Raw genomic sequence first — 14,798 nt, forward strand, 5'->3', positions numbered from 1 at the left:
ATGAGAAGCAATTAGATGGCTATGAAAACATACATTGAAACTAATTATACCTTTTTAATATCTATAAGCCAAAACAATTTTATCTTTCAGATTTCACCATAGTCACCATCTCTGGGCAGCCTTTCCAGAACACACCTTTCACCGTCTTCTAGAACCAGAGGGATTGATCCCAGTGTTTAGATCTTCCCAGAACCTCCTCCAACCCTCCATACATACCTTGAAATATCCCAAATTATAGAAGTTGTAGGTCCCTGAGCAAACTAACTCACAGGAGAAAGTTATTTGACATCTTATATTTTTACTTTAAAAATGTAACCATATGTATTTGTGTTTGCTTTAAAATAAAATAACTTAAAATTACCACAAAATAATTAAACGAAAAGCATTACAAAGCAATCTGAAAGGCTTCCATATGTCTGGAATATTAGAAAGCACAGCAAATGATGCTAGCATAGCACCAGCAGCACTAGAATGCACTGATGGTTTATGTGTGGTGTCTCCTTCTCCCAGATGGTTTTATATCCATCTAGCTCTGGGTCCCATACAGCAGGCACTCATTAAATGCTTTTATCCTAAGATGCTCTCCTGGACTAGATTTTACAGGTGAAGTGGTGGCACATTCTTGGCCAATAGAAAGGATGAATTATGGTAATTCAGAATAGGGTGAGTAGGAAGTTAATCAGCCTTAAACAAACTTAAGGCACAGGTAAGTTTTATCTTTTGGGCTCCTACCTTTCCTTCAGTCATCCAGTAACCTAAAGCGCCTAATCTGCATCTCACTCTAGCTCCATGGCACTACATTGAAATTCCCATTTCCTCCAGACCTGGTTCTCAGCTATAAGCCGGAGACATGTTAAGTCAATTCAAAGTTAGATTTTAACAGCACATCACAATGTACATGGATATTTACATTAAAAAAATTATATCTAACCCTTTAATACCCAAGTGTGGTGGTATTATTTCAAGCACAGCTAGTAGGCACATGGGAAAGTTACCCTGGAGCAGAGGGCCTTTCTAGCTCCCTCAAATCAATCCCATAGGTGCCTCCTCTGCCTCAGTTCACAGCTGGGCCCCCAAAGAAAGCACACTTTGAAAGAAGAGCAAAAAGATAAAGGGACTAATGCTCTCTCAGGCCATAAAATTTCATCAATAAATTTCATCACCAATTTGACTATTAGTGACATTAATGTGGTAGCCCTTATTCAATTGTGTGTTTCTATTTCCAATTTCACCTTTTCCCTTGAATTTCCTTTAAAACTTACTTTTTACATCCATTTCTAGGTGCAAAAAAGTATGTATGCACTTATTCAGATCTTCTGTAATTCTACAAGTATGGTTTGTAAACTGTTCCTCGGTTAGGTCTTCCTCAGTGATTGCTGACTTTCTAGCTTGGGTTTTTAGTGTACAGGTAGCAGTATATTCCTCCAGGTCAAGTATAGGAGTTACAGTGATGTTAAAATGTTGACAAGGTGAAAGAAAATCATTTGCTTTCAGTTCCACTGATCTTCTCATGATAAGAACTAGAAAGAGAATAAGAAAACATTATTAACGAAATAGTAATACATGAAAGAAAGCACATACAACTCAAAACTAAATCTTCTTCCTATACAAGGAAGTAGAGACAAGAAGTTGCTGCATTTAAAACAATGCACAACTATATGATACTATGAACAACTGATTGTACACTTTGGAGGATTGTATATTATGTGAATATATCTCAATAAAATTGCATTAAAAATAAAAAATAAATAAAAACAATGAACAAAGTAGTTTATATTTTTCAAGACAGTGAGAACCAGGTGAAAGCAGAGTTGAAATAGGATTGGAGCATCACAAAGAAAATATGAACATTTCCCCGACAACTTGTGGGGCACATCATTACTACCATAGTTCCCATGCCACATGTTATATTAAAACTTTGCCACTCCTCCATGAATAGGTGGGGACTAATTCCTTTTCCTTTGAATCTGGAAGGGTTTGAGAATTGCTTGTAACCAATCAAATGCAGAGGAAGTAGCACTGCATGACTAGATCAGAAAAGGTAAACCAATTTCCACCTGGCTTGTTGGAATACTCACATTAGAGACTGGAGCTACTATGTAAGCATCCAACTGACCTAAGACAGCCATGATGTAAGGAAGCCCAAACCTGCTCAAGTGGAAAGACCACATAGAAAAACCCTGAGATTGTGTGATGAGAGAGAGATGCCCACCAGCCTGCAGATTCTCCAGCCCCCTCAGTTTATGCTCCAGCCACAGTCTAAGTCCAGCGGTACAAAATACCCAAAACCCACCCTAAATTCCTGATCCACAGAACATATGAGATAATAAAATAACTGTTTAAGCCACTGAGTTATTTGTTACAGAGCTGTGGCAACTGGGACAACCTGTCAGTGCACTGTTTTCACTTTTCAAAGAGCCAGGAAGTAGCATCTGTGAGCTACCAGTCTTTAAAACACTTCCTAGTTTTTTATCATCCTTGGAGGATTTCCCCAATTTGCTTCCTGGCGAATTCAACTCAGAGCACTGGACTAGTGTTAGCACTATTGAGTAAACACTCAAAGACACATCTGTTGTACTTTGTCCAAAGTCCTGTTTCCCTTCTTGAAGAATGGAAAAAATGCCAGCATGGAGTGAAACAGGAAGCAACTTAGCTAAATAAGTGTAAGCAATAAATTTGAGACTTAGGCTTGAGGCCACCAGTGTATTGCATGACTGTAAGTGAATTATTTAATTTCTCAGTGATCAAATCTGATTCAATTTAATTAAATAACATGCATTTGTCTCATAATAAATGCAAGGTTCAGTTAGGCAATGCAGATGACAGTTGTTCTACTATTTGTTAATTCATTCATTAATTCAACAAATACTGAGTGCCTACTGTGTTTCACAGATTATGCTACAAGCTAGAGATATAGGTGTGAACAAAGATAAAATCTCTGCTATCAAGAAGCATGTTGGCCTTCCCCACTACATGGAGATGACTCCCAGAGGTATAAACCTCTGTGCCGGAATGAATGTATTATGCCCCCCAAAAAAGCCATATTCTTTGATGCAATCTTGTGGGGCAGACATATTAGTGGGGATTAAGTTGGAACATTTGGATTAAGTTGTTTCCATGGAAATGAGCCCCACCCACCTGTGGGTGATGACTCTGATTGGATAATTTCCATGGAGGTGTGGTCCCACTCATTCAGCATGGGCCTTGATTGGTTTATTGGAGCCCTATATAAGCTCAGACAGAAGGAGTAAGCTTGCTACAGCCAAGAGGGACACTTTGAAGAATGCACAGGAGCTGAGCAAGGAACTGCAATTTACAGAGACATTTTGGAGATGGTCTTTGAAAGCAGACTTTTGCTCTGGAGAAACTAAGAGAGAACAAATGCCCCAAGAGCAACTGAGAGTGATATTTTGGAGAGAAGCTGAAGCCTAGAGAGGAACATCCTGGGAGAAAGCCATTTTGAAACTAGGGCTCTGGGGCAGACACCAGCCACATGCCTTCCCAGCTAACAGAGGTTTTCTGACACTATTGGCCATCCTCCCATGAAGGTACATGATTGTTGATGCCTTGCTTTGGACACTTTACAGCCTTAAGACTCTAACTTTGTAACTAAATAAACCCCCTTTATAAAAGCCAATTCGTTTCCGGTGTTTTGCATTCCAGCAGCATTGGTAAACTAGAATAATCTTCCTGGCAATGTGGGTTGTGACTCCCAGGGATGAGCCTGGACCCTGCATCATGTGATTAAGAAAGCCTTCTAGACAAAAAAGGGGAAGAGAAATGAAGCAAAATAAAGTTTCAGTGGCTGAGAGATTTCAAATGGAGTTAAGAGGTCATTCTGGAGGTTATTTTATGCATTATATAGATATCCCTTTTTCGTTTTTAGTGTATTATGATAGCTAGAAGGAAATACCTGAAACTATTGCACTGCAATCCAGTATCCTTGATTCTTGAAGATGATCGTAGAACTATATAGCTTATACAGTGTGACTGTGTGATTGTGAAAATCTTTTGGCTCACATTCCCTTTATCTAGTGTATGGACAGATGAGTAGAAAAATGGGGACAAAAAGTAAATGAATAGGGGGAGGGGAAAGATGGAGGCATAGAGAGGTGTGGAATTTAGTTAGTCCCTTGGAACAACTAATAAACAACCAGGAACAACTAGTAAATAATCTGGAACAACTGCTGGGGGACAACTGGGACTGTCCACACATCATACACCAACCTGGATTGGATAGAATGGCTGATATTGCAGCATAAAAACTGTAAGTAAAAACTGCAGAACCATGCCGGGAGCCCTCTACCCCCACAGCAGGCTGAGCTGCAAGACCTTGCTATGGGAGAAAGCAGCATTCCCAGAGCAAGCAAATATAGCTCAGTCTAGCTCCAACTGGGGTTTTAATTAACAAATGTGGACTGCTGAATACAAGCTACATGGACAAACCCCTAACAAGCAGCAAAGTACCCTGAGGTTGCCTCCAGTGGAGAGAAGGTGGGGCTGATGGAAAAAATAATAATTTAAAAAAATACAGAGGCTTTTAGAGACAACTGAACTTAGAGAGCCAGAAAATGCCTGTGCCCCAGGAAAGGGAACCCAGAAGACTGGGTGCTCTCTGGCTATCTGGAGAAACTGGGGGGCCGTGGACTGGCTCTGAAAAGGGGCTTTCTTTCCCTTTTTTCTCTCTCTAACCTGAGTGGCTCAATAGAGAAAGCTTCAGCCATTTTCAGTTTGCAGCACTCTGACCCAGACAGGAGTGCAGTTAACAGAGTCAAAGAGACAAAGGAGTAATTCAAATGCAGAAGGTAACTCCCTAGGGGGAGTATCTTCCCTAAGAGGAAGGAGGCAGGGCCCAGCTCTAGTGCTGGCCCTCCCTTCAGAACTCAGACCCCAGGGCCTAGGAGAAAACAGTCAAAACAGAAACAACCTAAGCAGAGAATTAAAGGGACCGCACCTCTTTACACCAGTTGGGAGCGACAGGCTGACAGGCACCACCTACCCAGCAGGTTAGGAAAAGCACAGTGGCTAGAGGCCTCACAGGAAAGTCTGTCAATCTTCTAAGACACACCCTCAGGGAAACTTGACACTGAATATAGTCCCTTTCTGAGACCTGAACCTGTTCTGGTCTGGGAAAATCGGATTGGGGTAACCAAGGAAACCAGATGCCTAGATAACAGAAAACTACAAATTATACTAGGGAAAACGAAGATATGGCCCAGTCAAAAGAATAAACTTACACCTCAATTGAGATACAGTTGAGATATTGTTTCATTTTAATGAAACAACCAATTAAAAATTTTCAAATAAATATGCTAAATCAACTCAAAACCCAGTCAATGCTTTCAGGGAAGATATGGCAAAAGAGATGAAGGTTATAAACAAAATACTGGGTGACCATAAGGTAGAAATCAAAAGTTTGAAAAAACAACTGGCAGAAACTATGGAAATGAAAGGCACAACACAAGAGATGAAAAACGCAATGGAGACATACAACTGCAGATTCAAGAGGCAGAAGAAAACATTCAGGACTGGAGAAGAAGACACCTGAAATCCTACACACAAAAGAACAGATAGGGAAAAGAATGGAAAAATATGAGCAACACCTCAGGGAATTGAATGACAACATGAAGTGCATGAATGTATGTGTTATGGGTGTCCCAGAAGGAGAAGAAAAGGGAAAGGAGGCAGAAAATAATCAGTGAAAATTTCCCATCTCTTGTGAAAGACATAAAATTACAGACCCAAGTAGTGCAGCATACCCCAAACAGAATAAATCTGAATATATATGCCAAGATACTTAATAATCAGATTATCAAACATCAAAGACAAGAGAATCCTGAAAGTAGCAAGAGAAAAGCAATCCATCGCACACAAAGGAAACTTGATAAGACTATGTGCAGATTTCTCAGTAGAAACCATAGAGGAAAGAAGGAAGTGGGGTCATATATTTAAAATAACAAAAGAAAAACCACCAACCAAGAATCCTGTATCCGGCAAAACTGTCCTTAAATATGAGGGAGAGTTTAAAATATTTTCTGACAAGGAGACAATGACAGAGTTTGTGAACTCTCTACAGGATACCTGCTCTACAGGAAATAGTAAAGTGAGCACTGCAGACTGAAAGGAAAAGACAGGAGTGAGAGATTTGCAACACAATTTTGGGTGATGGTAGCACAACAGTGTAAGTACACTGAACAAAGATGATTGTGAGTATGGTTGAAAGAGGAAGGTCAGGAGCATGTGGGACACAAGAAAGAAAGAGGAATGATAAAGACTGGGACTGTATAACTCAGTGAAACCTACAGTGCTCAATGATTGTGATAAAATGTACAAATATGTTTTTACATGAGGGAGAACAAATGAATGTCAACCTTGCGAGGTGTTAAAAATGGGGTGGTATTGGGGAGAAAAATACAATCAATGCAAACTAGAAACTATAGTTAACAGAAACATTGTATTATGCTTCCTTTAATGTAACAAGGGCAATATACCAATGTTAAATGCCTAGAAGAGGGGATGTAAGGCAGGGGTATAGGACTCTTGGCACCAGTGATTGTCTGACTCTTTTACTGTACTTTAGTTTAATTCTATCTTTCCTTTTGTTGCTTTTTAGCTGTCATCTGTTTTTCTTTCTCTCTTTTTTTTTTTTTTTTGTCTCTCTACCTTTCTTGACTCTTCCTCCTTCTTTGTAGAAGAAATAGAGATGTCCTTATATAGATGGTGGTGATGGTGATGAATGCATAAATACGTGATTATATAGGGAACCATCTATTGTTTACTTAGGACAGAATGTATGGTGTGTGAACAAAACCATCTTTAAAAAAACAGGTTGATGAAGAAATCTTGAGGGCACTATATTGAGTGAAATGTCAGACACCAAAGGACAAATATTGTGTGGTCTTGCTGATATGAACTAATGATAATATGTAATCTCATAGACATGAAATATAGGTTACAAGGATAATAGAATGAGGCTAAAGAATGGGGAGTGATTGCTTATTACGCACAGAATATTTAACTAGTTTGAACTTAAGTGTCTGGAAATGGACAGAGGTGATGGCAGCATGTTGTTGTGAGAATAACTAACAGTGCTGAATGGTGTGTGGATGTGGTGGAAAGGGGAAGCTTAGAGTCACATATGTTGCTAGAAGGAAAGTTGGAGGTTAAAATATGGGAATGTATAAAACAGTGACTCTTGTGGCGGACAACGTCCATGACACATATTATAAATCTCTTTCATGAACTAGAACAAATGTATGACACTACAACTAGAAGCTAACAATAGAGGGGTATTTAGGGAAAAATATACCTATTGCAAACTATGTACTATGGTTAGTAGTATATTAACATTCTTTCATCAACAGTAACAAATGTACTATACCAATACCATGCATGAGTCAATAATGGGGGTGTGGGTTAGCAGTATGGGAGGATTTGAGTTTTCTTGTTTTTATTTCTTTTCTGGAGTAATGAAAATGTTCTAAAAATTGAAAAAAATTAATTGTGGTGATGGATGCACAACTGTGTGATGGTACCGTGGGCAATTTATTTTGCACTTTGGATGATTGTATGGTATGTGAACAATCTTAATAAAATTGAATATAATAAAAATAAAGAGTACAGAATGTCCCTCAGAAAAAAAGTAAATGAATAATGGTGGGGGAGGAGGGGTATGGGATGTTTTGGGTGTTCTTTTATTTTTATTTTTAATTTTTGTTTTTTGGAGTAATGAAAATGTTAAAGAATTGTGGTGATGAATGCACAACTATATGATGATACTGTGAACAACTGATTATACACTTTGGATGATTGTATGGTACATAAATATATCACAATAAAATTGCATTTAAAAAAGAAAAAAAACGAAGCATGTTGGATAGTCAAACTACTAAGAAGACAATTCATATATAGTATGATAAATGTTAAGCTGGAGTAGGCACAAATTCATCAAGAGTTCAATGACTCCTCAGGAAAACAGAGTTTGATTTTACAATGAGAACCTACAGGTTTACTTAGAATTGTTTTGAAAAAATTCACTACCTTTGAAGAGAGCATGCTAAATAATCCTTTAACCATCAAACTTATGTAAATTACAGTGGCATTTTTATGTATTTTAAGAACAGATATGTTGTTTTCAATCAATCACAGTAAACCAAGAACGAGTAACATCCCAACGTTCTGCAAGTTAATCTTAAAAGAACCACACCACTGAGTGTTTCAATACCTCTGGCTTGTAAATTGGAATATATTATTAATAGTTTTTTAACAGAATAATGTAATTATCCTTGATAATTTTCTCACTTTTATTTTGCATTTACCTTTTGATGTTTGTTCCAGAGAAGTAAAATCCATGTTTCCTCTGGACTCACAAACCAAACATGAGGAGCGCTTTTGAAATTCATTTGTGAAGCCGTCACAAACCATGGTGAAGTTTTGAAAGTTGGTATGATTTAGAAAGATTCCCATAAGAATCTGAGTTTCCCTTATTGGTTGCAGGAGAGTCATGAAAGAAAAATTTAAGGAGGAGAGTAAATAGGTGAGATTAGGCTGTAAACACATTTCCAGACACGATAGCTTCAACATGTTTCCTGTAAAGAAAAAAAAAACTTTTTTTTCAGTGAAATTTTTCGGTTTTGGCATTCAAATAAATGCACAATAAACTCCCAGTTTTTCATAGGCAGACATTTTAGCTTATCAGTGACAAGACTTTTTTTTTTTTACATGAACTTACAATATCTACTCCATTTAAGTATTTCCTTTTTAAACTTGTCAACATTCCCTATCAATTTTCAAAGAACAAAATTCCTTATAAAGAGCCAACAATTTTAACCATTCCCTATTCTGGAAGAGGTTTTATGGACAAATCTTAGATTTCTCTGATTCAAGTCTATTGTAAAATAGAGACTCAAATCAGTTGCACAGAGTTGAACAGGGAATGGAAACTTGGACAAAAGTGCCAAAGATGAAATTGAACAGGACATCATAATTTTTATTTTTGTCTGACAACAAACATCATACATGGAAATGATGGTACAATGGAAAGAATACTGAGTTCAGAAACAAAAGACAAATATTCTAGTGTTATATCTATTACTAGCCAAGATACTTGGACAACTTAATTAATCTCGATGAGAGCTCATGTTTGCAAAATAGAGATAATTCTGGATCCTGCTAACCTCATGGGGTTTTGGCAGCATCAAATTGTATAGTATACATGAAAACACTGTGAAATTTGTGTAACTGTATATTATTTAAACTGCAAGCCTGTATTTCAAAGTAAAAACTAAAAGTTTAAAAAATTCATCCTTCATTTAACATAAAGTTATCTATGCTTTAGTTCATACAAATAATCAAAGTTTATGACATAAAAATTGGGAATCCCTGTTTAGCAGTAATGTCAAACTAAAGAATTGGTAACCCCTCTTTCAGATAATCATAGTCATTTTTTAGCATGATATAATGCTTCTATGGTTAATTCCATCTTTGTAGTTTTCTTTACCATTTCTCATATAACCATATAGGGCAAAATATATATTTCAGATTTCTAAATAATGTGGAGTACAATGAAAAAATTATTTCATTTTCTAGAATGATTTACTCCTAGTCATACATCTTGGTTCAAACTTAAAAGAAATTCAAGCTATTGATTCATATTTAACTTTTGATCTTCTTTTCTAAACAAAGCATTTTTTTTTTATTTTATGGAATTTATATTTTAATAGTAGTTCCATAAGGACGTAATTGCTTCTAATTATTTTATTTTTATTAGTTAATAAATTAGCTAATTCAAAATTTAGTTATTTTAGTCATCTAATACTTTGAAATGATTTTTGTAACAATTCACATTTAATTTCCAGTTATTAAAAATTTCATACTTGACTTGCCGTAAAAATTATTTTGGGGAGGGATGAAATCTTATTCACATGCACAATTTAAAATGTCTTAATATATTTATAGTCAAAGTTGTAATCAAATTGTAACTATAATTTAAAAAAAGATTGCCTTAAGTAATAATATTCCAAGAAGGAAGTGGAAATGTACCATCTGACAGAACTCTACAATCTATGCTTTTTATATTACTAAACACATGAAAAAATTTATTTCTTGCCATCTTCCCATTTCCTCACTGGCACTTTTCATCTTATGAAATTTTCAACTTCTTGAATTTATATTGCTATAGGGGAGATAGAAATATTTCACTGTCAGTATTGCAGCCTTCTTATCCAATAAGTGACCAACTGGGCTTTCCAGAATTGATGATACAGCCCTATAGCCTTTCTATTTGGCCCAAAGGTCATTTTACGATGCATTTTAAACTTCAGTTTTAAATAATTAAATTGGAAAAGAAATAGTTAGAGGGAACATCCTTCACTGGAATAATTTTAAGAAATAAATAACTGCTACTCAATCATTTTGGCCATCAGGTGAGCTATATTTCATCCCCATAAACAAGGATTTATGAATTTAACTACTACCATTAATGTTGCTGAGAGTCAGACATCTAAATTCTCACTCCCAGAGATAGAAATGCATTCCATAATTATTCCAGTACAAAGACCCTCTCAGAAGAAATATACAGAATAGTAAATAGAATTAGGAAAATACATTATGGCATAGGACAAATGCCCAAGTCAACTATTTTTTCGTTTTAAAGAACAACAAAAAGTAATACTAGAGAAACATTAACAACCTCTATTTTCTTTTTAAACTTTTATTATAAAAATATAGTATGCATAAGCATTCATATGTGCTGGTTTGGAGCTGTTTTGTACCCCAGAAAAGACTGTGTTCTTTTAATCCATTCTTGTAGGGTCAGACCTATTGTTGGGTTCCCACCATTCCCATTCACAGTGGGTCTTAATCCCCTTGCTGGAATCCTAAAGACAGATGAAACTCAGAGAGCTCAGGGAAGCTAAGAGAGACATTTTGGAGAGAGAGAGCCATATTGAAATCAGATCCTGGGAGAGAAGGACTAGCAGCTACCAGCCATGTGCCTTCCCATATGACAGAGGAACCCCAGATGTCATTGGCTTTTCTTCAGAGAAGGTATCGTCCTATTGATGCCTTTAATTAGGACATTTTCACAACCTTAGAAATGTAACTTACAACTTAATAAATCCCTATTGGTAAAAGCCAACCCACTGCTGGTATATTGCATTCTGGCAGCTTTAGCAAACCAAAATGATGCACTTTAAAGAATAACACAAATAAAACAAGAATCGTACTTATCAACCAGCTTAGGAAACAGGATATGACCAGCATCTTTGAAGCACCCTATCCTTTCCCATCCTTACACCCTCCTTTCCCAAAAGTTAACCACTATTGTGAATTTTGTGTTTATCATTCTTTTGCTTTATCTTACAGTATTTACAAAATGTATGTATTCCCAAATAATATATTGTTTCATTTTCCATATTTTAAAACACACATACATACACCTGGAATATGCTGCATCTATTCTCATGTGACTTACTTCTTTTGCTTAATATGTTTCAGTCATGTTGATGTATGTAGCCTTAGTTAATTATTTGTGGTATTGTTTAGAAGGAATTTATGACAACTTATTTATTCATTGCTCTGAGAGTGAACATTTGGGTTGTTTCTATTTTTGCTGTTATGCATATTGCTGCTATGAACTGAAACTCTCATACTTTGCTGGTGGGAATGTAAAACAGCACACCCTCTTTGGAAACAGACTTGCATTTTCTTCTAAGTTGAACATATACTTACTGTATGATCCAGCTCTTCCACTCCTAGGAATTTACATGAGAGAAATAATATGTCTACACAAAGACTTGTACATGAGTTTTCATAGCAGCTTTTTATTTATAATAGCCAAGAACTGGAAAAAATGCAAATGTTCAATAACTGGTGAATGGATAAACTCCCCATACATCCATAAAATGGAATACTACTCAGCAACAAAAAGCAAGAAACCACTGATACAAGCAACAACACAGATGAATCTCAAAGGCATGCTAAGTGAAATTGACTATATACTATACGATTCCATTTATATGAAATTTTACAAAATGGAAAACTGTAGGGAGAAGGACTCTATTGCATAGGGTCAAGTGGGACCTTTGCATGGTTTTGGAAAGTTTTTTATTTTGATTGTGGTACAGTTACATTAATAGATGCATATGACAAAACTCATTGGATATTCATTTATAATGGGAGCACCTTATTATGTTTAAACTACATCTCAATAAAAGATAAAACAGTACTACTGTGAAGATTCTTGGACATAAATCCTAGAGGACAAATAGAGGAGATTCAGGTACACACTGAGTGAAAATGCTGGGTATTTGGTTTGTGAATCTTTGTCTGTACTTGATAATGCCAAAGTGTTATACGAAGTGGTTGTACTGATAAATATTCCACCTACAATGTATAAATTGTTCCCATTCTGATTATCCTAGCAATGTTTTTCAATTCCTGCCAATTTGGTGAGTATTAATTGGAATCTGATTAGAGTTTAAAAGTGCATTTAAATGTATATTTTCCTGGTTTTCCCTATTCTGTCCTATTTTTCTTTTTCTTTTTCTTTTCTTTTTTTTTTTTTTTTGGTTAGGTTGTTCATTTTTTTCCCACTAATTTTTAGATCTTTAAAATTTCTGTTTAAAATTTTAGGGGGTTCTTTAAATCTTTTATCAGGATATCTTCTCACAGTTTGTACCTTGTCTATTCATTTTCTTTGTTTTGTTTTGTTTTGTGTTTTTTTGCTATAGAAAGCTCTTGATCTTAATGTAATTGAATTTATCAATTGTTTCCTTTAAAATTTATGCTTTGTGTCTTGTTTAAAAAATCCTTCTCCCTTAAGGTTAGAAAGAGTTTCACCTACATTTTCTTCTAAAAGTTTTTACATTTTGCCTTTCACGTTTAAGTTTTTAGTCCATCTGGAATTGTGCACAGTATGAGTTAGGAAAACAAAATTTTTTTCCATATGCATAATCAATTGTACTTGCATTTATTGAGTAGTCTATCTTTTCCTGACTTATCTGCAATGACATCTCTGTTATATATCAAGTATCCATGTTTATGTAAGTCAGTTTCTGGGCTCTTGATTTTGATCCATCAGTTGATTTATCTATCATTACAAAGATATCATACTGATTTAATTACTTTTGCTTTTTAAAACTTTTATATCTGATAGTAAATTTCCCCCGATTTTATTCCTTTTCTTCAGGAGTGTCTTAACTATTCTTGACATTTTGCTCTTTCAAATAAGTTTTAGAATCAGCTTGTTAAGTTCAATGCAGAACCCACTTGTGATTCTCACTTGATTCTAGAAATCAATTTGGGGAAATAGATATGATATTGAGTTCCTCCTTTCATTCCATTCTGCTTTTCTTTCTCTATATTTATATAGGTTTTCTTTTATATCTTTCAATAAAGTTTCCAAATTTTCTCCATTATAGTCTTAAACATTTTTGCTAGATTCATTCCTAGATAGCTTATTTTCTGTTGCTGTTGCCAATAGCATCATTTAAGAAATATGTTTTCTGTTTGTTAATGGTATATAGAAATGCAATTGACTTTTGAATATTATTTTTGGCCATCTTGCCAAACTTTTTGGTAATTTTAATAATTTTAATATTTTTCTGTATATCTTTTAGGCTTTCTAGGTAAACATGCATACTGACTGCAAATAATGAACATTTTATTTTTCTTTCTAATCCTTATCCCTTTATGTCTTTTATTTGTCTTAATACACTGTATCAACACAATTAATACACTCTAGTTGAATAGAAATGATGAGAGTGGGCATTCTTGTCTTGCTCCTGATTTTAAGAAGAAAATGTATAATGTTACATTATTGAGGATGGTATTTCCTAAAGTAAATTTTAGATACCCTGTATCAATTTATACCTAGTTGCTACACCTAGTTTGCTAATCGTGGGTGCTGTTTAATATAACTGAATGCTTTTTCAGCAACTATTGAGATGTTTATATGGTCTTTCTTTAACCTGCTAATATGGTGAATTACATTATTAGATTTTCTAATGCTAACTCAATCTTTCATTCCAGGAATAAATCTAATTTGGTTATTGTTATGCATTGCTGCATTTGGATCGCTAATGTTTCACTGAAAAGTGTTCTGTCTGTCATTATAAGTATGATTGGCCTGTAAATTTGTGTCTTTTCTATCATTTTGACATGTTTGAGTACCAAGATATACCAGCCTTGTAAAATAAATTAGAAAGTGTTTCCTCATTTTTATATAAAATTGAAAATATCTGTTTATTCTGAAAGTTTGGTAGAACTTACATGTAAAGTCATCTGAACTTAGTGTTCTTTCAGGGAAGATATTAAACTCTTGGTTCAATTTCCTTCATTTCAATTTCTGACTGTTGAGTTTTCCTTTTCTTCCTAAGAAGTTTTACTAAGTTATATTTTTCTAGATGTGTCTTTTTAATTTATGTTTCCAGATTTATTGACATAAAGTTATTTGTAATAGTCTCTTGATAGATTTTTAATTTTTGCTATGTCTGTAATTATGTCTCTGTTTTCTAACATTAACTGCTTGTCCCTTCTAATATTTTGTTTAATCAGATGTGGTAGGCAGAATAATGGCCTTCCAAAGATGTATAAGTCTTAATTCCTGGAACCTATGGATATATCATGGTTATGTGGCAAAGGGGAACTGAAGTAGCAGATGGAATTAAGGTTGCTAATCATCTGACCTTAAAATACAGAGATTATCCTGGATTAACCAAGTGAGTCCAATGTAATCACAAGGATCTTTCATGTGGAAAAGGGAGGCAATAGAGTGAGTGTCAGAGTGACACTGCAGT

General features: G+C 35.2%; 1 protein-coding gene across 4 annotated transcripts in view; it reads right to left on the reverse strand.

The window, feature by feature from the left end:
• TMEM156 (transmembrane protein 156) overlaps nucleotides 1-14,798 on the reverse strand; it is a 72,449-nt gene that overhangs the window by 44,956 nt on the left and 12,695 nt on the right. For all 4 annotated transcript variants that reach the window (XM_037829593.1, XM_037829592.1, XM_037829595.1 and 1 more), the window contains exons 2-3: nucleotides 8,319-8,588; nucleotides 1,263-1,520 (exon numbers count right to left, since the gene is read on the reverse strand). In XM_037829593.1, the coding sequence (XP_037685521.1) occupies nucleotides 1,263-1,520; nucleotides 8,319-8,588 (528 nt within the window). The remainder of the gene's footprint in view (nucleotides 1-1,262; nucleotides 1,521-8,318; nucleotides 8,589-14,798) is intronic.

This window comes from Choloepus didactylus, chromosome 3 (assembly GCF_015220235.1).
Source record: "Choloepus didactylus isolate mChoDid1 chromosome 3, mChoDid1.pri, whole genome shotgun sequence".
In the NCBI taxonomy this organism is placed as follows: domain Eukaryota; kingdom Metazoa; phylum Chordata; class Mammalia; order Pilosa; family Megalonychidae; genus Choloepus; species Choloepus didactylus.